The sequence below is a fragment of the Falco cherrug genome, chromosome Z (genome assembly GCF_023634085.1).
Source record: "Falco cherrug isolate bFalChe1 chromosome Z, bFalChe1.pri, whole genome shotgun sequence".
Lineage (NCBI taxonomy): Eukaryota > Metazoa > Chordata > Aves > Falconiformes > Falconidae > Falco > Falco cherrug.
In genome coordinates, this window is record NC_073720.1 from 55,055,025 (window position 1) to 55,080,545 (window position 25,521).

A 25,521-nucleotide genomic window follows, 5' to 3' on the forward strand; every position below is an offset into this window, starting at 1 on the left:
CCCCGCCCGGCACGGGACCCTTTAAGAGGAGGGGGCAGCGGCTGGAGGGCTTGGCTAGGGGACGGGGCCGCTTCTCTGAGGGCTCTGGGATTGGGTCGACCGGCCGAAAAAAAAATAATTAAAAAAAAAAAAAAAGAGAGGTGGGTGGTGAAGGCAAAAGAGGGGGAATTAAAAAAAAAAAAGGGGGGGGGGGGGGAGGTGTGGAAGCAGGACAAGAGGGGAAAAAAAAATAGAAAAAAGGAAGCCGTCCTCAAATTGTGCCAAGCCTGGGAGCGAGCAGGGATGGTGCACCCCGGCTGGCTCTGCCTGCTGCAGGGCTCCCTCCTCCTGCTGGCCAGAGCGCGGCAGAGCCGCGGCCCCGCCGGCGCCTGCCCGTCCCACGGAAAGGTAAGCGCCGACGCGTGGGGGGCACGGCCGCCCCCCGCCCCGCGCCGCCCCGGCCGCCGGGCACTGCCGCGGTCCCGCAGGAGCGGCGGGGGTCCCGGGTCCCGGCGCGGCGGCCCTTCCCTCGGGGGCGGTGGCGAGGGGACGGGGTGCCGGGGCTGCGGAGCTCGGGCAGCGGCCGGGGCGGGGGTGGCTGGCGGGAGCGGGGCGGGGAGGGCGTGCGCGGGGCTGCGGCCAGGTGGGGCGACCACCGCCGGTGCCGACGGGGCAGCGTGACGGAGGAGGAAGCCCCGGGACGGGCCCTGGCAGGACCTTTCCCTGCGCCGTGCGGGCGGGGCTGCGCCGCTCGCAGCGGGACGGGCCGCCGGCAGCGCCTTGCCCCAGCACCCCTGCCCGGCGGCGGCCCTTGCCCGGCGGCTGGGCGCCGAGCGGGCGGGGCGGGCTCGGGCCGGCAAGCGGCCGTGCCCCTGAGGTGGAAGCACGGCTGTAAGTTGTGCTCGGTTTTGTGCGTCCTCTAACATCCTCAGCTTGACTGGAGCGACCAGGAGCAGCACGGGCTGGAAGGTAGTGAGCGCAGCTGAGGGACCCTGCTGCGAGTTAGGGGTGGTGTTCTGTCCAGCGTGAAGCTCGAGGGAAGGGTGTGATTTCTGTTATAAATCGGACACTGAGAAAAAGCAGGTCTTGCTGAAGTTTCTGGGATGAAAGGACCAAATACCATGTAGGAAAAGACTTCCTGAACTTTGTCTTAATGTGTCTGTTGGTGTTAACAGACCATCCATGCTGTCTGTTGGCATCTGCTTGCACCTGGAAGCAGCCTGACCAGAGGTGCTGTGCACCGAGATTTCCCTGGGACATGTGCCTTGCCATTTGTGTTCATCTGCACCAGGCAGGGTTACCTCATCCAGCACAGCTGGGAGCCCTTAGGAGTAAGTGCAGGAGCACTGCGCTGGGGAGGTGCCAAAGCCACAGTGGGCTCACTGCAGGGTAGGTGTGAGAAGGCTTCGCAACTATGAAGAAGGTCTGTTCTGTGACCTTTCTTCTCTTTCTCTCACTTGGAGGTGCACCTACATATAGCTGCTGGTCTAGGGGCCTCGCTGCTTCCAGCTAAGCATGCCAGCCTCCCTGCAGCTGTAGAGGCTGAGGCGTCTGTCTCCTCCCAGACATAGGGCACTGCCAGTTCAAACATATGCCAAGCTGTGTGTGCCTCACTGGACCTGTCTGCCTGACCTTGGGCTAGAGCTTAACCTTACCTTGGGGGATGGTGCCGTAACAGTTCGCTTGTGCCTGGAACCAGTTTGTCAAGTGGATTTATAGGTGGCCAGCTGTGACATTGCCCTAGAGTCAGCTCAAGCCTCTGGGGTGGGTGCCCCTTTCCTCCTGAGGGCATGAAATGCAAAAGCTGTGGGCTGGCATTAATCTATTGCAAGGAGCTAGTGAGAGCAAGAAGAAGAAAGGGGACAGCCCCTGAGAGCCTAAGCATACTTGTGAATTACTCATTTCCACTAGTTTGGTGGGACACGAAGGGAGTTTTTCTCAGGAGCCATTGACTAGACTTCTGCCAGTTACCAGCAAAACTAGAGATGAAATGTGTTAATGGTATCTCATTATCTGCTGATTACTCTGTCATTAAAATGTGAGACCACCTGTAGTTCTGGTATTGGCAGGTTGCTTCCTAGGGTCATTAGAACAGTGTTGGTAACCACACTGTCTAGGAATGGCAGCACCTGCCTTATTTGTGAAGCTGAGTGTATTCTTACCCTTACACCAACCCCTTGGGAAAAAATATTCCTCCTTGTCCCTGTGTCATCAGGGAAGGCTTTTTTGCTTGTTTTTATCATAATTCTTTATGGCACCTCTTTTCTTACTTCTCTAGGTTACAAGTATACCTTTCTTCTTTTTGTCAGGTTGCCTAAAGCTTCTGTCTTGAAAGAAATATGTACATCAGTGCCTGAAAGAGAGAAGCTGCTACTTTAAGGAATGAACGTACAATACTTGAGAGGATTTTCTCATCATCATTCCAAATTATAGTTAAATCTGCAACCAATAATGTGCACCACCCTCCTTCTTCTAAAAGGAAAAAAAGAAAGACTTTGAAAACAGTTAATCTAAAATAAAGTATGCTGGAATCCTTTGGGTTATGTTCCAGTTAATAAGTGGTGTAGTCTGGTGATGTTTTCTTTTTGCTTAACATTGGAGTGTATTGGTAAATTTAAAGCCAGAATCCAGAGATTAACAGCGGAGTGCTTATGGTTGTAGCCGGTTAGTATTTTGTGCTGTGTTGTACCTTACAGGGGGGTAGTTCATTGGAATGGCTACTTCCCCATGCCCTTCAGCAGGGCAAGTAATCTGTCTGCTCTCAACCCTTGGCTTTTTTGTTAAAAGTTTTATTTTTATTTTTAATCTATATCAAACAAAGACTGAATGTGTGTTCTTTTAATAGTTGTAGCCACTGTGGTGTTTATCCCCATGTGAATTCTACTTACAGTCTTAAGCTGAGTTTGAAAGCCTCAGTAATGCAGGTGAGCAAAAGCTCAAGACGGTGACCTTTGAAAGCGTCCCTAGCATTTCTGTGTGCATTGCCACAGATGCATGGGGCACTTTACATGGCGAGTAAAGGCACAGTCTTTGCCCCAATTAGGTATAAATGAAGATGACAAGATACAACACCAATATAGGTAAAAGGGAGGGAGCAAGCCATATAGGGAGGGTGATAGGGCTGCCTGCCTGGGTAAGATATTGCATATCACATGCTTTGGCTCCTGTAGCAAGCAAAAAAATGTTAAGAGAGTATTATGGGTTGAGAAACAGTGCAATCCTGGGCTGAGGTTTGGAAGATGTGGCTGTGGCGCCAAGTGGTGAGTATGAGTGTTAAGGGTTCTGAAAGACACTGAAGCCACAGAGGGCACCAACCTGCACGGCGAGCTACACACATTGTGCTGGAAAATCTATCGTCTACATAGATGAAACAGGCAGGAGATGGAAGGAAGCAGAAGTGATGTAGAAGGGAGCAGACGAGGTATAGGTTTCCCATGTCTGGAGTTTGCATCTGGTTCCTCAGTCTTTGGACAGCAGTTTTTCTTTCCCTCTGAACCTCTGTTCCTGTATCACTACAACTGTCATTATTAAATTTTTTTTGGCTTTTGAACTCCCATGCTCTTCTAGACACTGAAAGTGCTGCCACTAGGTGCATTCTTTGTTCCTCCTGTTTCTTGCTGAATTATTTTCTGGAAGTTTACCATAATTTTACTCTTGACAGTCAGTATGTCATTTGGCCCGATTTGAGCTATTTTCTCAGAAGAAAGATGACACTTTCTCTGATCCTCTTTGGCACCTCTCTTCCAGCAGAATCATTGCTGCCTTAGCTGAAGATGCATGATGTCTGACAAACACAGTATTTGTGTATTTGAAGACTACAGGTTGCATCCTATGGTGGACTGTAAATACCGCTAGAAAAGCAAGCTGCTGGGGTAGTTAAAATAAACAGAATCTGAGGCTTGGGGTTTGGGGTTTTTTTGGTTTGTTTTTGTTGTGTGGGTGTTTTTTTCCCCAAATCTTAAAAGAAACAACCTATTGGAAAGATAATGAAAATACTTCTCTGTCAGAGCCTGTGTTCTGCTGAAGCAGATAGAAGAAAGGCAGGAGGTCATGGCACTTTCCAGTGCCACCTGTGGACAACCAGCTATGTGATTAGAGGGCAGATGTGATATGGGATGAGCACGTGCTGGTTTCAGCTAGCAATCTGCAATGCATCATTTCGCTGTCCCTTTCTTTAAGTTTTTTGTTGTTCTTGCCTAGACCCCTCCTCAGCTCCTGAGGAAAACCCCTTGATGTGTACCATGCTTTTCCAGGATTTCTGCAGTGCCTGACGCTCTTGTCCATACATTTTAGGAAGCACTGTCTGGCCTTACATGCCCCCAGTACATCTCATGGGAGGCAGTGGAGTTTGTCCTTTGTGCAGCCCTGGCTCGGGGGGGAGACATCCTCAGTCTTTTGGTAGGGAGTGGATCCTGTAGCTCCCAGTATGTTGTCTCTGTTGACAGTGTCAGCTTAAGCAGCTCCTTTTTCTTCTCCCTCATTCCCCTGCTGGCTAGGGAAAAGACTTTCTCTTTTTCCTTTTTTTGTTCCAAGCCATTTTTTGGCTGGGCTGATACCTTGAATTAGTTCATAGCCAGCTGTTTTTCATCTGGGGAGGTGAGGTAGGGGAGAAGGCACTGTGCCATAGTGCTGAGCATTCAGAAATACCTTGATTTGGGATTATGTAGTTGGAGGTCAAACTTGAGGCATGGAGGAGGTGTGGTATGGCTACTGTGATGCTGCTTCAGGTCTTGATGTGCCCGCAGATGGGGAGACCTGTGTTCTCTTGTGGGACTGCTGCTCTCTTCATTAGGCTGCCCCTCATTTATTTTTTTTAACCCTTGTTTCTACTTTCTCCTGTCACAAGTAATGTGTTGAGTACCACCTGTAACTTGGAGAGCGGAGACAGAAATATGTGTCTTGATGTAATACATGAACCTGACTTTTGTTGTTATGCAGCCGAAAGTGAAATTCCTAGAGTTATACAATGCAGCTCTCTTAAGCCTCCAGGACACCACTTTGACTGTAATTTATGCTGGTTTTAAAGCACCCCTCTCTGATGTAACAGCTGTGTAGAAGGATCCTACTGCAAAGGAAAATTGGGTTGTAGCACCTTTATCTACTGAACGCTGTCAGGGAAGTGAGGTGAGGGAAAGGCAGTGCCAGTGACGGCGTATACTGTGATGCTGAGCAAGCCTCGGCACTACTCCTGTGCTGTCTCACAGCCACCTAAAGCATTGTTTTAATGGCTTCCCTTTTATGGTCTTGGGGAGAGATTATACCCTTGCTTTTTGTTCTCTGAAGAAGCTGTAGTGAAACGCGTGTGAGCTCTGGGAAGGGGGATGTGAGGGTGCCAGAAGGTATAGCAGGGGAAGCACAGACCTGCTCAGGCACACCAACGACTTTGCTCCATCCTGTCTCACATAAGGCAGTAGCAAGCTTTTTGTAGGGGTCTGGCATAGAGGCAGAGCAAAGCTGGGACTCCAATCTCCACCTTGTGCAAGAAAAGGAGATGCCAAAAGAGTGTGAAGCACTAGCATGTCCCGAGCAGCTGTAATGCTACCTTTTGGAGGGAAAGTGAGCTTTGTGAGCTCCTGTTGTAGCATCACCTGGTAAGGATGACCAACTGCTAGTGCCTGGAAACTGTCTATGCAGGGTCTGGGGAGGTTTCTCATGAGGTTTCTCATGTTTCCTGTAAGAAACAGGACTGTTCTCCAGCCCCTCACACTGGCTTCTAGCAGTTCTGAGAAGGGAGGTCTGAATGGTGCTTGGGGTGGGTTGCAAAGTTCGTGATAGCTCCTGGTGGCATAGAAGTATCAACAAGGGTGCCCAGCTGCTCCCCTTTTCAAGGTCTCAGTCTCTAGGACTGTGTGAGAAGTTTCATTAGGTTGAAGCCTGCTATCTTCTGCCTGCGCTGCAGGCTCTTCAAAGGAAGACTATTTACTGTGTGCCTGATGGCCTGTGTGATTTCCTTGGTAGTACTACTAATAGTTGGCAGTATTACTCTGCTTTCAGTATCTGATTGTGAAAGCTGGAGTGATTTGCAGAGCAAAAAAAAGTGAAAGTGAAATGCCAAACATCTTTCTGGCTGGGCTGTGTGAATTGTCCAGAGCAGCATTGATGATGGGCATTAAAGCCTGGTACCATCTATCTGGACTTGAACCTTCTGGCTTTGTTCAGGAGCTGAATTGAAGTTTTAAGCTGGCTGGTGACCACTAGTTCCTTATGATTCCTTGCAGTTGTGACTGCTCTTGTGCACTGCCATGTACATGATCAGACTTGTGTGAAGTGAAGGAGTGTTGACCTCTTGACCTCGTGCCTGTCCTAGATGCCTCTTCTGTCTTTTTGCTTGCTTATAGATAAAAAGTAGCACTTCTGGTCCTTCTTTGTTGCTGGCTGATGACTACTTCCCATTAATTTCTCACTGTAGTGGTGTGTCCTTCCAGTTTTCCCTCCTGAATAACAACAGGAGGGAACCCTGTGGTGTTCTCCCTCTTGTTTTACTTTGCATATTTATTTTCCTGTGTTCTTCCTGGGTCTATGTCATACTCATACTCACCTATTGCCCTGTATCTTAATTACCTCTCTGTGCTGCATCATGTTTTTTCTCCCTTCTTCCCGTGGTCTTCAGGAGAGTTTTTATGCTCTGTAAGTCAGGAGTGAACTCCAAGAGTGTCCTATGGGATCTGGAGTTGTAGCATGGTGTTACCAAGGTCTGAAGTATCCTTCAGACTCTTTACATGCTGCAGAAGTGTGTGAGGAGCTCTTTGGAGTATAGTTGGTTTGTGGATCTATGTGGGTAAACTGGACTGGTGGTAGCACTTCACTGAAGTGCTGCCTGATCCATGGCCTGAGTTTGACATAGAGAGCTGCTGGAGAAGGTTGTCCAGGATGAGCCGTTGCAGAGCAGTCCTTAAGATTAACCTTTCTGACCCTGGGTCTTTAGTATCAGAAATTTATAGGCAATGTGCTTCCAATAAATTCCTCTAAGCAGCCTGTTCTGCATTTGGCAGGCAGGCAGGCTGCTTAGATCAGCACACATGCACACTTAATGCTAACCTCAGCTCTGAGGCTATCTGCTGGCTAAAGGCTGACCAGATGTTTGAGTGCATCTGGAAGCCTGTTCTCTTACTTAGACATGCAAAGGCTACCTCTTCCTGTCTGCACAGAAAGATAGAGACTGTGTCCATTGCACCAGTAAGGACAACTGCACCAGCAGGGTGCACATGGTAGGTGATGGAGGTCATGTCTGCTGTTGGTGTAAAGTGACTTGGCAAGATCCATTTTGCCCCATCTGCTTTCCTGTCCCCCAGGATTGCTTAGGGCTCGAGCACAGCCCTGTGCTCTGGTATTCCTGGGGATGCTATGAGGCACATTTTGCAATGGAACAATCTTAGTCTGATTCTGACTTCCTGATGGCTGTGGTTTATTGAGAGACTTTAAAAGCTAAATTAAGAAAGAAGGAAGCTTTTTCCTCCTTTGTGTTTGAAATAGTATGCCCTGGAACCACAGGCCGAGTTTGGTCTGCAGAATTTTTTCCCTCACTTTCCAAGGTATTGCATGCATGTCTCTGCTACTTAAAAAAGGTAGCTCAGCTGGAAGAGGTCCTGTACATCCCTGTAAAATTTCTGCCCCATATTTCTGCCTGCTCCAGCAAGTCTGCCTGCCAGCAGTGTTGTTTCTCATTTGTTTGGTGTCTCGCTCAGAGTGGAAAGTTCTTCTAAGATGCTGTGGCATTCTCTAAGTGTCACATCAGTTTCTTTGAAAGGTGCCTTGCTATGCTGAAGTGCTTCAGCAAAGTGATGCCAGCTTTTGCCTTGTTAAAAGGTGGGAATGTCTGGAGCATGGCCTGCTTGGGCTGTGCTCTGCAGCTGGTTTTGCCAGATGCTTGGGTGACAAGCCAGGGGGTGTTACTGTTGAGAAGACCCAGTGTTAAGTTTCAGGAGGAGAAAGCCAAGGCCAATCTTCTTGTGTTTTTAATTAGTGAAATTAGAATTTTGACCTCAAGAGCTGAGAGAAAGGATGGTCAGAAAGTACTGACTCTGTGTAAGCAGAACCACCGCTGGCAAGCTGCTGAGACAGATGACCTGCTGGCTTGGCACCATGCTTTACTTAAGCCCTGGACTGCAGTGCTGTGGTGTAAATGTTTGTACTTACTCAGCTGTGTCTCCCTCTCCCCCAGCAAAGCGAGCTGAACTCCTTCCTGTGGACCATCAAGAGAGATCCCCCATCTTACTTCTTTGGCACTATCCATGTTCCGTACACACGTGTCTGGGATTTCATCCCAGAGAACTCCAAGAAGGCCTTCCAGCACAGCCACATTGTGTACTTTGAGCTGGACCTCACTGACCCCTACACCATCTCCGCTCTCACCAGCTGCCAGCTCCTGCCACAGGGGGAGAACCTCCAGGATGTGCTGCCCCATGACATCTACCACCGGCTCAAGCGGCACCTGGAGTATGTCAAGCTCATGATGCCATCCTGGATGACCCCAGACCAGCGGGGCAAAGGGCTGTATGCAGACTACCTCTTCAACGCCATTGCAGGCAACTGGGAGCGGAAGAGGCCGGTGTGGGTGATGCTGATGGTGAACTCTCTGACGGAGGTAGACATCAAGTCGCGAGGCGTGCCTGTCCTGGATCTGTACCTGGCCCAGGAAGCGGAGCGGTTGAAGAAGCAGACTGGGGCTGTGGAAAAAGTGGAGGAGCAGTGCCACCCGCTCAATGGGCTGAACTTCTCCCAGGTGAGACAGTGGTGTGCTGGGTGCCAGGCTGGCTGCTTGGGTGGATGTCGCAGCAGCAAGAGCACGGGCTGGGGTGTGTGCTAAGTGTGAGACTTGTGTTTGCTCCCTGTAGTCCCTGCCTTTACCTGTGCCCCCAGGAAAGCTTGCTAGCTGTAGGAGTTCAGGCCACATCCTAAATTTATTTAGAGCTGCCCTGGAGAGACCCCTGTCCGCTTCCCTGGGCCGCCTTGGGCAGGCTCCACCCAAGAGGCACCAGACCTTTGGATGTCTGTTCACTGACATTGAGTGAGCTGCCCTGCTGGAGCCCAGGGCAGGCTGGGGCTCACTGTCTAAGCTTGATTTTGTAAAAGCTAGTTAAGAAGAAAGCACTTGTGGGAAGCAGAGGTGCTGCGAGTGAAGCTGAGAAGTAAGTGCTGATTGGGAAAGTATGCCAGTGGACCTCTTAGTGCCTTCAGAAATAAGGGCCCATCCTTTGCATTGGGAAAAGCGTGTTTCAGTTTTGGGTTTGGTGGTTTTGGTTTTTTGCTTCCTTTAAGACCAGATGAGGGTCAGCACAGCTTCCTGCAGGGAGCTCCACAGGCTACTGTGGGCCCTTGTGCAAATGCCTTCATATTTTCAGACCAGCTGGAGTTTAGCACTGTTGTTCATGCAGTATCACATCAGGCAAGAAGACTGACCTCTCTTGCCCATGAGTTGGATGGGGCAGTTATGGGCTCTGCTTTCTGAACTAAATACACCAGGGAGCTGCATCTGTTGCTGTCCCTGCCTGCCCAGTGGGATTACAAGCAGGCATAAGGCAGCTCTCTGGCCTGGGGTAACTTTGCTGCAGGGAGGTGCTAGTCTGGGGAGAGAAAGTGGTGTTTGCTTAGGAATAGGCAAGACCGGCTGTTGCAGCGTGCCCTTGTAGCCCACGGTGGGGGGACCTTTCGTCGTGGGGTGAGGAGTTTCAACTGATGCCCGACCCTTTCCCCTGTGTTGATGCAGTCTCCCGTGCTGAAGGGAGCTGCAGCCCAGCAAAGGCAGGGACGGCAGTTTGGGGCAGATGTCAGAAATGCTGCTACCCTGGCCAATCTTGGCAGGGACCATAATGCAGGGAATGGCACTGCAGCCCACACTGCATTTTACTTATGCTGTCCTTAATTGCATGCAGGATATCTGCACTCTTCTCTTCCCTTGTCTGGAGCTGGGCAGTCTCATTTGCATCTCCAGTCTTTTGCTTAACTGTGCTTTGAATACTTGTGCTGTCGCTGTTTGCTCGCAGCCGCCCTAAAAATGGCCTGGGAAGTTTCATCTCCACCACCTCTTACCTGATTAAGGCTTTATTAACATTGTTATTAACATTATTGCCTATGTTTTTATGTTGCTGAAACTGCCCCTTTGGTTTAGTATGATAGAAGTGGGAGGGCAGGGGCGTGTGCTTCCTCCACTGCCTTGTAAGAAAGTAGTAGGAAGGCTGAGAAATACAGGTTGCAAGTCATGTCCCTGTCAAGCTTATGCAACTGTTGACACTTGCTTTAGGCTGTCACACAGCTTTCTTCAGAGTGGCTGTTGCTGTACTGTTTTGCAGGCGGAGTAAATGCCAAGTGAGCTGGCAAACTGCATGGGTGGGAACACAGACCCGCAACATACAGCTGCCCAGCCTGGTGACATTGACTGTCAGAGCCCAGCTGAGGAAGTCAGGGTAACCAGAACTGTAGGAGAAACTTAGCTCTGGTTGGGAAAATCACAGCCCGTGATTACCCCATAGTGGGTCGAAGTGTGCACGTGCACCATGTGAGCTGTGGCTGCTCTCACACCTGCTCACTTCCATAGGGAAGAGGCATGTTGTCCCATGTGGGAGCAGGTCTGGAGCAGCTCTTGCACTGCAAATTCACACCCTCACTTCTGCCCACAGCTAGATTTCCAATATGGGCAGCTCAAGGAAAAGGAGAACCACAGGCAGATGCTTTTTGTGTTTCTAAGCCAATTAATTTCAATTCCAAGCCAAGGCATTTCAGAGTCTGACTTGTGAACTCTCATGGTTGGCAATTCTGTAAATCTTTGATTTCAGAGCTTTCTTCTCAGTTTGTTGAGGCAGTTGATTTAATTATGTGTTTATATTAAACCAAACAAATACTTTGAAATAAGCTCTTTGAAAATGATTTTCCGTGGTATTGTGCTGCTATCTGGGAACTTCCAGTATCAGGCTACTTCTGTGTCTATCTTTCAAGTGGGTGAATACACAGGGACAGCTTATAAACTTCTGCTGGGGAAAATGGGGACACAAAACCAGAAGGAATGGTCTAATCCTGTACAATGAATGTTTTTTGTTGCACAGAGATGATTTCCTTGCCAGAGAAGCAAGTTCAGTACTTTCAGTTTATGCTTCTGCACAGGGTTTGCTCTTTCTTTCATTTATGGCATGGTTGTACTACTTGATGAGGAGGACTCCCAGGCCAGTTAGAAGCAATACACTATTACTGGCTAGGTCCCACTTTTGATCCATACTGTTGAACAAGGCCCGTTTGGTGTGGGTAGTGGTTATTGCAGGTGAAGTCTGCAACAGTTTGTTATTGATTGTGTTGATGGAGTTTTACAATGCTCAGTAGCTGAAAAGTGCAGACAAACCCAGGCTAGAGACTTCCTCCTCCTCCTTGTGAGGAGAAAGAGGAGAAAATATACAAAAACCCACACACATACAACAGCTAACACTGCCTGTCATGGGGCTCTTTTTCTTTGACTGTATTTGTTCCAGTTTCCTCTTTATCTTTTGTTTTATGACTCTCTTATTTTACCTGCCAAATCTGTCTTGTTCTTGCTCAGCTCAGGCTGGCTGCCCACATAGCCAGGCCATAAAAGTATCATTTCTATATGGTACACAATGATGTGTAAACAATCTGTGAAATACCTTACTGCCTCCTAAATCCTCCTCTCTTGTTCAAAGATCTATGTAACTGTAGGGAGTACGGAAAGATTAGTCTGTCTCCATGCCAGGACCATGGTGTTTATTTTCCTGTTTCGCAACTGTTTCTGTCCTAGTTTGTCTTGAAGACTTTATCCCACCCCACCTTTTTTCATGGGTACTGCCTTTCTTGTTGCAATACCGTATAAGGATGCTGGTCTCACTCCTAGCAGCAACTGGGCTTCTAGAAGATAAAAGGCTTTGTAGCTATACACAATCTACCACTGCTGACTCCCAGCACTGGAGTCAATACCTCAGACCTCACGACTGTTCCTTTCAAGTTACGCATGTGCTTAGACGTTTGCAGGATTGGAGGCATTAGTGCTCCAGCCTAAAGCCCATGCAGCTTTGCTGTTGGCTCTAGCTGTAGCATCATGAACATCAGTTTGGTATTGACTCACAAAATGAGCTGGCCTTGGCCCTTGCTGTGCCACACACTTGAATTGGCTGTGCTTTGGCACACTCAGATGGTGTCCAGGCTGTGTTTCTGACAGACTCGTTTGAGCTTGAACACAGAAAGTTTAGGCTTGTGACTACCCTCTGCATGGGACCCCGGCTTGAGCCATCGCTAGTTCCTAGCCAAGACCATAACCTGTTTAGCTTCTCCAAGCTTGGGATGCTTGATGGAAGACTACCTGTTAGATGTTCTTGATTTGAGAATGGTTTTTGCCATGTGGCTTTCCTGTGTCCAGACCCTTGCCACGGCACTCTGTTCCTACCTAAGCATCTGAATACATGCCTACATCTTTAAAAGTAGTCTTCAAAGCTGCTGGGGTGTCAGTAGAAAGCAGAGAGCCACTAAGGACTGACTGCTCTTGAAATCCTTGCTCCAGCTCTGAGACAGAGCACTTGAAAGTCTTATCTTTTGCATCTTTCAGCCACTTCCCCAAAGAGTCAGTTGTAGATAGAAGATGAAGCAAACACTTCTAGGATTGATCATTTTGCATTAATTAGGACATCAGTTGTTCATGTTTTTACTCGAAGGGCAACCCCTGCAAGCAACAAAGTGGTGAGAGATTCCTGCTTTTCTCTAAAGGGTTCTCAGGTATTCCAATTTCTGGATCACTAAGAAGACTGTGAGAGCTGTAGACTCCTGCTTAGTAAATACAACCCTTCTGACTTACCAGTATAATTTTTCTTGCTTAATCTATGTACCCACTTGGGTGAAAGGACTAGCCTTGATTGCCCCTGGAATAAAACTAGGAGCACATCTGTGGGGCAAAGTAGGAAGCCAAGGCACCCACTGCCTTGTTAGGTGTGGAGGGGGGAGCTGGTTGATTTTTTTTTTCCCTAAGAAAGTTAGAGGAACGGCAGTGATGGCCTGCAATTAGGCCCAAAAGGCATGAAGTTAAAGGGAATTGTGCTAGTCTTCTCACTTCAAACAAAGGGCCTTTTTTCTACATTGAATTGATCATTTATAACATTCGTCTTTAATTTCTGGGGTGATGAGGTCAGATCTGGCAGTGTTTCCATGCATGAGACCCTGGTTCAGGTTCACTTTTGCCAACAGCAGTAACTGAGAACCTTGAGAAAGAAAGAGCAAGGAGAGGCATGTGGTGGGAGCTCTGCAAAGAGTAGTTCAGATCCAAACTTGGAGCAAAGTGAAGAGCAATTGCTTGATGAAAGAGCTGACAGAGGAGCAGAGCACTCACTGCTGAACAAGTTGGACAGGACACTACTTGTGGTAACCTGATTGCATCTTCTGCCCTGAGGGTGTAACTTCAAGATGTATGCATCAGGAACAGCCCTCCCTTCTCAGGTGATGGGAACATCAGGGTTTTCTGCACATGAACTGGAGCTGAAACAACTGCATTGATCCTATTTGCATCTTTGGCTGCTTGAGTCTATGACCTACATTTGTTTTTGTTTTCAGTTTGTATGTAGACACACCTGCAGCCTCCACGTCTAGACATCAGGCAAGGGGAATGGGCTGGCTGGTGGGAACCAAAATAGCTAAGGCTTCGCATTTCCATTGTCATAATTAGAGTTTAATTAAGATCTTATTAAATACCTGAAGAGTTCAGAGTTCTTTCTTTACTGAGAGTGAAAGGGGAATTCAGTTACTGATCTGCCGTCTCTGCATTCAGAAGGGTGGAGACTTTGTTTCAAACAGCCTGGACTCTGCGGTAGGGCTTTGAAATCCCAAACTGCATTTTGCTGTGGCACTGGTTTACATGTGCCACTGTAAGCTTCTAGCATTTGTACTCTGTGTGCCTGTCAACCAGCTGGATTTGCCTATTAAAAATGCCCTTTGTTCAGCATACTACACAGCAGAAACAGAAGACGTCAGGTGGTAAATGTGGCTTTGTCTCTCCTTGCAGCTCCCACAGATGGCCCCTTGCCTGGGCTGGCTCCCAGTGTTACGATGTGAGCATGCCAATACCTTTCCCCTTTTCCCAGTTCGTGAGGGCTGGGTGATGAGTTGTGTGTACACTGCTGTGAGTGTGCTCGTAACTAGGTTATCCTGCTCTCCTCTGACAAGTCAGCATTAGGTTGGTGAGCTGGTCGGCAGACACACTCCAATGACACTTGATATCCTCTAGCTTGGGTTGAGAGTACTGCTGCTGCAGAGGAGCACAGCCCTGTCAATGGGCTGAGGGGTCCTGGGCATTGGGGGCCACTCAAGGGAGTGCACAGAAGCTCTGGACTAGATGCTTTTTGGAGCAGCTTAACCAACAGTAAGGAGTGTGGAGCAGGAAGGGGATGTGGGCTTGGCTCATTCAGCTGGTCAGGTAGTCAGGTGTGTCCATACTAAGCTTTGGTCTGCACATCCTTAGGTCCTGGTGCAGACTTATGGTGACCAGTCGCAGTGGCCTGATGCTGTGGCTCTGTCTGACACCTGATCCTGAGCGCTCACTGCTTATTGCCAATTACTGAACCCAGACTGTGGGACTGTAGCTGCCAACTTTTCCCTTGGACAGGAAGGTTGCAAGCTGTCAGGACAACCTAAAGGCACATGCCTGCAGAGTTGTAGAAGACCAACTTCCTTTCTGATTGAAGAGCTGGTCTGCACTGCTGTCACCTTCCTGCCCAACAGCTGTAGAACAGTTCCTATTTGGCCCAGACTGCATTGCCAGGTCCATGGGTATACCACTTGGCTCCTGCATCCCAGTGACATGGTTTCTGTCCCATGGCAGTGGTTCTGAAGACTAATTTTTAGTTTTCTTCAACAAACCTAGACATATCCAGACCAAAAATACAGCCCAGCTTCAGCTCTCAGCTAGTGGAATTTGTGAGGGTTTGTGATTCGCTGAAAAGCCTCTACTATCAAATTTCTCTACCTTGTGCGGGTGCTGCAACTGTAATCAGTTTGCCCTTGAATGTTCGTTTTGTTAAATGAAGCAAGTGGAACCCCTTGAGCCTTGGCCAGCAGGGCATGTTTTCTATGTGTTAACTATTCCTCAGCTTTTCCCAGGCCTAGCAGAATCTGTCTTGTGTCATGGCACTCAAGCGTGTGCTTCGTGCAGTGCTGTTGTCACTACCCTCATCTTTCCTTGTTTATGCATCGGAGTTTGTCTGTGGTTCTTCCAGGCACAGTGGTTTTCTCAGAGCTCATGCCTGAGCGACTCAGTCTTTTTTACTCTTCACTGCTTCCCAGGAAAGGGAGAGTGTAACCTGTGGTGGTGTGGTCCAGTCTCTGCCTGCTCTGTGGCCAAGATGAACTGCAAACCAGCAGACAATTTTTGTTGTAACAGAAGTTCCAGATTTCACAGCACCTCTGCTTTCTTCCCCTTATTATTTTGCTCCTCTGACCTTTGTTTTACCTGTAAAATCCATTAATGATAGAGTTGGGGGTTGCTGGGTGTTTTTTGCTCTCTAGGTTGTTGACATGTATATTGAATGCTGTATGGCAAAGAATTTCCCCTGCAGAGGTGCTTAGTAGCTTACGTAGTGTTCTCATCTGCAGTTACATATTCAGGTCTACTAACTACCATTTCTTTTCTCCACGTCTTCAGTGTGTGATGTGTTGGGTTTGTGTTTCTCTAAATTCCTACTGCCCGTATGCTTTATTCAGAATTCTGTTCACTGATGCCATTGCCTTTACCAAGTAAACTTGAAAGCTCACAAAAAGCTATCAGGATTTTGGAAAGGGTATGTTTTCCATTGTCCTTGCTGTTCTGCAGTTTTCTATAATCTTGTAAGTATTTCCAATAATCTTCATGAAGGATTTTATTAATTAGAAAGGTTGATTTCAAGTAGGATGAGGAAGCTGAAAAACAGTTTTAAGATGTCTACTGCTTTATCTGGCCTAATGCAGAAAGGGAGCAGCAGGAACATTTCTTCATTGCTTTTGATAACCTAGGAAAGATTGGGTCCCTCAATAAAACTATTATCAGGCAGAAATCTTAGCAGGTAGATGCACATCCGCACAAGGCATCATTCATTTCCAGCGTGCTTGGGTGAAGGGTGCTTGAACACAAAGACGTGTGAACAGTTTTGAAAGAATTAGACAGATATATAGTCACACCAGGGAGTCTCATGTGATGTGTGTCCCACGTGGCATCTTTGGCTAAAGACATCCCTCAGCCCCTGACAGCTTGAATTGAGGGCAAGTGCTAGGGAAAGAGCCACTCTGTAGGTGCTCTGCTGACATTGGAGATAGGGTGCTGGGCTTCTGCCTCACTGGGCAGGTGTGGGAACATCATTCCCAAAATGTTACTGGGGCTGCATTTTCCAGAGGGTTGGCTGAAGTGAGCAGCTGAAACAAAGGGCATGACTTGTCTCTGGAGATGCTGAGCTATGCCAGCAGTGCCAGTGGGGACAGAGCCGTGCATCCACATGGGCCTGGCTAGGTGTCCTGTGTGGGAGTCGCCTGGTGCCAGGCTCAGCTGAGTGCACCGGTAGCTGGCTGCCCACTTTCCTTCCTCCAGGTCAGCCTGTTTGCTTTTGGAAGAGAGAGGCCAGGGTAGGCTGGGTGTCTGGGTTAGTGTTCCTGTCACCCCTGCATGTGCTGTGCCCTCAGAAAACAACAACCTTTCCTGCTGGTTTTCAGGTGAGATGGTGTTACCAGGGGTGCAACAGCCCTTTTCCTTCCAAAGCCTAGCCCTGGCACGTGTGATGGTCCTGCATGCAGTGCCTGCAGTCCAGGTTGTGCTCTGGGTCATGCTACATCTGTCCAGTCTCTTGGAGCATGCAGTCTGTGTGGGCAGATGCTTGGAGACTCAACCTGAGACAAGTGGCAGTAAAAGTTGGTGCTCAGACACAACAGCTTTCAAGCTCCATTGGCTCACCGGGAACAGGAAGTGGTCTTGGAAGTTGATAAGGAACAGGTCAGCAGACCTAACCTTGGCGGTGTCTTGGCTGGAGCACTCAGACTTCCACATTTCCTTCCTTTTCATGAAGCTTATCTTTATTGAGCGTGCAAAGGTCAAACAGACAAGCGTGTGAGGAGCAGTTAGCTGCGCAGTCTGAAAGCAGGGAGAGGTTTATGAAGGGGTCCATCCATGCAACTTAAGACCGGTCCTGTCAATTAAAAACAAATGTGTAACAGTGTTTAGTCTGCCACTTACTGTGATCACAATCCTGTCATAGAACCGTGTAAGGGAAGATTTAGGTAGCTGGCCTTGTGCATTTCTCAGTCTCTTTGCTCTAACAAGATTAGCAGGATTGCTGGTTTTGGCCAGAACTCAAATTAACCTTTGGCAAAAAAAGATAGGCTGTTTCAGACTTGACCTACATGAAGTGCCTGGTAAATGCAGTATAGGAATGTTCTAGCAAATATGTATATTTTTTTAAATGGTAGCTTTTATGTGGTTTTGTGTTGCTCTATTTTGTTTTCTGAGCATCATTCTTTTTGCACAGAGGCTGCATCATCAACGTACTCAGTACTCCTGTCTGACTTTCATCTTATTTACTCAAACCCTTAATTTCTGTGTGGATTACCTATAATTTATCAGTGTGTCCCACAAACTGTACCATGTGAGAAAAATATTTCTACATCTTTATGGACCATCAGGCTGTCAAAGCTCAAATGAACTGTGTTTGCAACTGTGCATCAAATCTTGCTGCGATTTTTTTTTTTTTGCTGCAAGTAAACCATACTACTTGATCCAGACAGCAAACATAGTCCCATGGATGATCCTCTCTCTCGAAGATATAAGCTGAGGTGTTGGCTACCTTTTCTGTGTATGTCTGGTGGTGAGGTGTCACACTCGCCACTTGCAGTAGCTGAGAGACCCCACTGAGATGCGTGGCTCTGGGAGAGCGTCCTGCCTTGTTGCTGTCTTGAGAGTGTCCCAAGTACAGTTAGCACCCTCCACCTGTCAGAAGTGGCAGTTGTTGGCTTACTGTGATGTCACACAGGATGAGCCATTTAACCTGCACCAGGGAGACAGGTTTCATGGTGTGTTCCACTTGGCTAAGCAATGAGCCTGCTCCAGGCATGGCTCAAGCTTATTTTCACTCATGCTTGAGGCAGGGCAGCAGAGGACTGCATCACTAGGGTCCTTGGCTTTCCTTTTGTGGCACCTTGTGGCACTTTGAAGAGTTTCCTGCAAGCTCAGAGAAAGTGTTTGGACTTCTTGTGGGAACCAATTATATAAATAAAACACCAGAAGCTCTGAACCAGCAGGAAAGCTGCAGCCCTGCAGTGACGTGCTGCTGGATGTGTCCCAATGCAGGGTGTTGTTGAAGTCCCTCTACTGACACTACAGCCCTGGATTCCTCTCATTCAGTGTAAGCTAGATTTTCAGTTATTTCAGCTAAAGGCTTTACCTTTTCTGAGGCTCCTGGATTAACTGCTTAAAGATTTTAAGTGCTGAGAAAATTTGACCTTTCTTCTGGACATTTTCCTAAACATCTTCCTGCCTCTCCACCTGCAAACCTTTCACCAGATCATGGAGTCTTGGCTCACTGGTACATCTGAAGAAACAGGGTGAAAAGCAGGTTTTATTATTGCTTTGGGCTTCTCTTGTACTTCTTTTGTAGCGGGGAGATGACTAGATCACTCAGGTGCTCGAAATCCACTGGTCTCTTCCCACAGTTCTATCCCTCTGCTGTGCACCCAGAAAGACAGGTAAGTTGTGTCAGAATCCAATGGTAAAGAAGGCTAAAGCAGGTTAGCTTTCCACAGTTGCACAGGATCAGCACAAAACTAACTCTCACAGGTCTTTCACTAGGCATCTCAGGGCTGCGCAGCTTTGGGAAGGCTTGACAGTGTGGTTGCTAGCCCACTTGACAGGGCTGTCCCAGGAGGGAAGACGTGTCCTTAGCCAGCGCTAGACAGACAGAGGTTTGCTGCTGATGTTCTGAGCTCAGTTTTGAAGCTCTTAGGATATTCTGGCCAAAGCAACCTGTTCTGCTGGGATTGTGCAGTAGTTTGACTACCTGAGTGTATTGATTAACTCAGCTTTGTGATGTCCCATGCCTATATCATATAAGAATCTCCCTAACTTCCGTGTATGCTGGGGGAAATTCCTGCCCATGGAGCTTTCAGGGTATCCCCCAAAATGCAAACATACCATATTCCTCTATAGCTCTTTGAGACAGGATCTGAAGTCCTGTCACTGTTGGTAAGTCTGGTAAAATGGTCTCTAGGGATATTTAGGGCTGAGATTTCTGTACTTGAGCAGTTGCAGACATCCTGAGGTGAGGTATATGTATCCTGTCTTTGAGACCATGGTGGGTACCTGGTAGCCAGATAGTGTACCTTTCAGTCTTGCATTGGTAAGAGATGACTAAGCAGATCCATTCTGCCCAGTCTGGCTATGTGCTCCCAACGGCTCACCAGTCTGTGCTCTGTGACAGATTGAGCGTTTAAAAATAAATTGCACTGGACCCTGTATTTCTAGTTTTCCATATGCCTGCAAAAAGGCTTGACCCTGCAAAATGCAGACATATAAGGAGTGGTTGGGAGCTGCTCATGGAGGCATTAATGCGGAAACAGTTCATACAGTATGGCCAAAGTCTGGACAGTCTCTGCTGCTTAGCCAGCATACAGTGACTTGTTAAGCTGGGGTGTTTTGATCACGTTTCTTCTTTGTATGAATTTATAAGGCCTGTTTATTAAGATAAATGGGCTATTGTTACAGCTGGAGTCCGGTGGGGTGAGTTGCATGTTTGGAATGTTTAAAAATAAAGTAGCTACAACCCTGCTTTCTAGGAAGGATGAAATGGAGAAGGAAGATGGAGTGACACCATATCTTTTTTTATTTGCTGTGAAGCTGTTGGTAGGTCAAAGGAAGAAGACTTGGAAAGCTCAAGGTTGTAGGTGATCAACAGCAACATAGAGGATGGAAATAACTTCCTAGCAGTGTTGCATAATGCCTGGGTGAGCAGCTCCTTGAAGCTCTGCTAGAGGAGAAGAAAGAGAAAAAATTCCATTTAGGTACCTGAGGTATGGTTTTGCAGCTCTGGAAGAAACCTGTTCACTTAAAACACATACGTGAATAACACTCTGTCTAGAAGGTATCACAGCTGGCTTGGAGTAATGCAATTTCAGCCCTCATCCAGGTTAATGAAAATGAAATAATCACTGAACTGAAAAGGAAGTTTGCTTAGGTACAAGTAATTGTGACTGAACTTCATTCGCTACGTGAAAAGGGAACATATAGTCCCAACTAATAATATGTATGATGGGTGCTTTTAGGGGGCTTAACTTCCCCAAACTGAAGATAATTATAGGCCAAATAAAGTGGGAGGAAGAACTTAAGCATAAAAATGTGAATGATAATTGGGAGTTGTTCAAGAATCCTATGTTAGGTCCCTGAGAAACCACAATCCTGCATTTGCAAAGATGAATTCTTTAGTAAAAAAAAAAAGCTGTTTTGGTTAACAGAGGAGATGAAAGCAGCAATAAAAACCCCAAAATACAATGAAAGGAAAAATAGAGGAAGCGGCGTGGACAAGTAATCTGCAAGGAAATGCAGACAATTGATGAAAGAACTGAAGGGTACCAATGAATAGCCTTTGGGCAGTGGGTTTGGAACAATAAGACAGGATTCTTTAAATGTATCAGGGATTCATGAAATCCTAGCAGTGGTACAGGCTCCATACTGAACAGGGTTGCAAAATTGTTGCTTATGAAAAAGAAAGGCAGAAATAACTAGTAACTATTTCTTGGTGTTTGGAAAGGGGAACACTGGGTATTCATAGCTTGGTCAAAAGGGAATATTTTCTGCTCCAGTAAGAAATTACTTCCAGTAATTAGGAAAAATGTTAAATGTCAGTGTTTTTGAATGTACGAAACATTAACGATGGTTAACTTACAGTCCAGAATATTTAGAGACTAAGCCAAGGAACTCTTTGAATCATTAATATAGGCACTTGAAAAGCTTCAGGGGAGTGGAAAAAACTTACTGTATCAGCATTATTCTGGGACAATGAGTGGGTAGCTTGTCAAGCTCCCCAAACTTCAGTTTGCTCAAAGCATAAAAAGGCTGATAAACTCTGCAGCTGGTGAAGAGCTGAGAGAAGGCAGGATGATGCTAGCCAGTTTCCCTTGAATGGGAATCTGGCCTTGTCAAACAAACATGATTCCACTTCTTGATAAGAGTATGACTTTTTGGTGATAAAAATCATTGCGCTGATTAATTATACATAGATTTGAAGGCTTCTGATTTTGTTCCCGGGGATACTCTGATACAGGAGTACACACTAGACAAAATCAAAGTGGCTTATTGTAAATACCTGTGGGGAAGTGATCATTCTCATAAAATGGCTGCAGATGGAGAGTCATCCTCCACCAGGGAGGAGGAAAGCTAGAAGGTGCTTGTAAAGAAGTACTGAAAGTATCAGTGGCTTTGTAAGTGATGCAAGTACCAAATAAATGTTAGCACAAACATGGAGATCCTGCAGATGGATGGGACGTGAACAACGGATCAGCTGTGGGAGCGGAGCTGAGTCACCTGGAAAACTGGGCTGATCTCCTGCTGTTAAATGCAGGGCCGTACATCTTGGAGCAGAGCATGGAGGTCAAGCTAGCGAGGCTGGAGGAGGCCTTATCTGGAATACATTAAAGGTGCAAAAGGCTTGAAAGATAACTTGCTAACATGACTGCCAAGCCCAGTACTGCAGTTGAGAGGGAGATTTCCCTGCTCCTACCACTCACCTGAGGATGGCAGAAATGTGCTGAGGAGCCCAGTGCAGAAACACTGCGTAGTCCTGGTGTCAGCACTTCAGAGAATGTTGAAGAATTGGAGCAAGGTTAGAGAAGAGCTACACAGTTAATCTGGGACCTGAAGACCATGCTGCACAACAGGAGAGTGATGAAAATTATTCTACAAAGTTGTGTGTAGAGAAACTGAGTCATTTCATGAGCATGCTTGGGTATCTGTCTGAAGAAGAGGGACAATGCAGCAAAACCCCTAAGTCCAGTCGTCTGGCTGCTGAGGATACACACTATCAGAATCAATAGAATTGGTTTCTGAAAGTAGCCAGCTGAACAAATTTCCTTCATTCCTGGTGGAATTGCTGTTGTTCAAGCTTTAAATCACAACCAAATTGTTCTCTGAAATGGAAAAGATTTCTAGGTAGTGTTCAAGAGCTGCTGATTCACGCATAGGATCAATGTACATTTTGTTTTGTCTTATAAAATACCACTTTGGGGCATGTAGACATCTGTAATTAAGGCTAGACAAGCAGTTTCAAGCAGCTTCCAGTTATTTTTTTTTTAAGATCTTTCCTGTAGATTGAAGCTTCATAAGTTTGTTGTCAGTGCCAGCGTGACTTTCTTAATGCTGATCTGAAACCAGACCTTTTTTTTTTTTTTTTTTTTTTTTTCTGACAGTGAGACATAGGACAAGAAATTATTCTAAAACAGAGTTACTGAGGTACTGTGACTTTTTTAGCATGGAGGCAGGCAGGAGTGGGAGGCAGCTGCAGGTCAAAGCTGTGTGCTTTCTGCTGCACATCCACTGCAAATGGGCTTGAGCTTTCAGGAGCAGTAGTACACCACCACCAAGCAGAGGGGTCTGTTGTGTGCTTGTGGTACTGAAGGCCTTTGCTAGCCAGTTCCAAATGCCCTCAGGCATCAGACAGATGTGTGTGAGTGAGAGGGACCAAATACTTGTAGGGCTGCATTCAGTGCTGCAGTACCTGCAGAGGAAGATCCCTAAGGAACAGGCGCCAGTTCTTCTGGGCTCTGTTTACCTGCTTAACAAGGAATGACGTGTGACCATAAAGACATAATGCTGCCTGTAAGCCACATTCCTGCTCAGGCTAGTCACGGGTGAGTGGTTAGAGTTCAATGCCCCCTTCATCTCACTAAGCTCCCACATTAAACTTGTGGCTTACGAGACTGTAAAGGGCCTGTCCCTGCCTGGTGCAGGACATGGATGCTGCAGAGATGCATGGCATGTGGGCTCTGAGTGCCCTGCCCTGCAATTGTTCGGTATCGCACTGCTCCCTTTATGTTCACGAAAGCCCTTGCCATACCTTGTGCTGTCAAGTAGAGGGCTGGGATTTTGGCAAGTGACAACAGCCCTTGGTGCCATTGGCTTGCCCTTGATTTGTGGCACTAAGCACAGGGAGCATCAGCCAGATGAAAAGTCATTTAAAAAGTACTTGTGTTGCCAGGTCCCTTTAGTTGGAATGCAAGACACTTTCCTGGGCACTTCTGTGAAGATGGCTTGAGCTGTTCCCCAGAGCAGTGCTTTTTGGTAGTTACTGGGACAGCAACAGTGGTGGGGAGCCTGTGATGCATGCAGGTGGGAAACTGAGGCATCAGTGATGCTGCTAAGTAGCAGAAGTTGCTCCTCTTGCTCATACTGTCTGGGAAACCTACAGCATGTCTGTACAGTAGCATTGTAATGGATCCTCAGGGTATAATCCTGTTTCCTTTGCCTAAAATTTGGTTGCTGTTTTAGGCTAGTCCACTTTGACATTAAGAGCTAAAATTTCCAGGCTGGATTCTTCAGACTGTACTGAATTCTGGCCAGCTGGCCAAAGCAAGAGTTGGAGGTCATTACTGCTGGTGCAAAACTGTTTCCAAAATGTCATCGTGGTGCCGCTGTTACAGATAGCATCGTGGATAGATGGGGATGTCTTTTCTGTCCTTCCCATGTTCAGTGAGGACTGGGAACCTGGCCAAATGCATTAATTGCCTTGCTTAGGCAGTTTTCAGGCTGGTAGTGTTTCAAGGCCGTTACAGTGTTTTGAAGACCTGTCTTGTATGTATCCGTCCATTCCTTGTTGTGGTGGATTAGGGAAGCTGGGTCACCTGCATAGCAACCCATTGTCTGTGACTGCTGGAGTGTAATGTTTTTGTAACTTCCAGAAGTCGTGGGGTCACTGGGGAAAGTCCTTGAAAGAAGGCACTGTCCTCTTTTTCCAGTGCCATCGTGTGTGATTGTGCATATGCAATAGCTAAGCAGACATCCAAAATTTAGAGGAATTACATCCTTTGGCAGCTCAGGAACCTTAAGTGAATCAAAGGCTGTGTGACACTGAGACAGGAGAAACAGGTATTCCCAGATACTGTTGCTTTTAAGAGATGTGTGCTGGTCCATAATTGATGTTTCTATATATCCTTCTGCCAGCTATGTCTCTCTGGAAGGAGCCACCCTGCAGGCTTCTTGCTGAGCTCCATGCTGGTGGCTTTTGTTTGGAAGGGAGTGTGCAGGACAGTATGCTGGCATAAAGCAGGTTCCCAGGCCATGTGGTGAAGTGATGGTAGTGGCTCGATGGTATCTGCCTAGCCTCCACCGTTGTGATCCCATGTGCCACATGCTTTTCTGTTCTTGCTCTTAAAATAGAGGATGGAGATCTCTTGAGAGATTGTCCATGTCTAGAGATCAAGCAGTTGTAGAGCTGCTGCATGATGCTAGACCTCCCTAAATAAGGTGTCTCACCATGTGATGTAGAACCAGAGTGGTGGATCTGGAATGTGTCCCCCAAGCCAGAATAGGCTTGGCTTAGGAAAGACTGTGAAAAGGAATCCTGCAGCTCTCAGGCTGTTAGAGAGTCCTGTGTAGCCAAACAGAAGGTGAGCTGCTTCAGATCAAATCTAAATTTTGCAGGAAAGCTCTGCCCTAGCTTGTAGTGCCATTTTCCTTGTTCTCCTAGCTTTGGTGAAGCTCAGAGCCTGGCAAAGAGCTACTTCTGCATGCAGATCAAGTTGGTCAATGGTGGAGCAGGTAGACTGTGGAAACTGGAAAGGTAACAATAGCCTTGTCTTAAGGATATTTGTGAAAAGTCAGCTGCTGTTTCTTGGTGCAAAGCTCGTGAAAGTCAGGAAAGGATCTCCTGCAGACATCAGTGGATTTCTGCTTCAGTCCTTTTAGAAGAAATGGGAAAAGTCCTAGGAATAAATTCTGATGTTAGATCTCTTTATACAAACATGGGACCTTTATGGGTCTTTATGGAGAGTATGTCTCTGGAAAACACATGGTATATGCTGAATTTACAGCTGCTCCTCTGGGTCAGGGGTGCTGCTGACCTTCATTTTTTAATCCCTCCTTGCACACTGCTTTCCTAAGATGTGTCCCAGCCAAGGAAAGCAGCAATTCCCTGTATCAAGAATGTTATACACGTTTTTGTGGTGTAACATTGCAGGGTGCTAGTTCTGCAGTCACATGCCTTAGTCACACTGGTTTACATCCTGAAAACTGCCTACTCATTAAAATGCTCAGTGGCTGCAAATCAACATTGATTTTACTAGAAATAGACAAGGTTTTTACACTCATCGCTCTCTTTTTAGTCTTTATATGGGTACCTGTGCACTCAGTGCTTGAATTTTCAATGGAGACCAATGTGTTACATGGGCTAGAACCAGCACAAATGATCTCAGCTCATTAGGAAACTGTTGCAAGTGACCCTCCTGTCTTCCTGCTGTTTCAGGTCAATCAGCTTTTCCTTGCTGTCCCTAAAACGTCACTCCTCCAGTTCATGTGGTAAAGAGCCTTACACATAGCGTTACGAAAAACATTCTTTGCTCAGTTGT

At 47.1% G+C, this 25,521-nt stretch overlaps 1 protein-coding gene across 1 annotated transcript in view; it reads left to right on the top strand.

Annotated features, from left to right (window-relative positions):
• The first annotated feature begins 249 nt into the window (after positions 1–249).
• Positions 250–25,521, top strand: part of TRABD2A (TraB domain containing 2A) — an 83,427-nt gene continuing 58,155 nt past the window's right edge. Inside the window, exons 1-2 of the mRNA XM_055699886.1 lie at positions 250–387; positions 8,141–8,701. Coding sequence (XP_055555861.1) covers positions 283–387; positions 8,141–8,701 — 666 coding nt within the window. The 5' untranslated portion in view covers positions 250–282. The remainder of the gene's footprint in view (positions 388–8,140; positions 8,702–25,521) is intronic.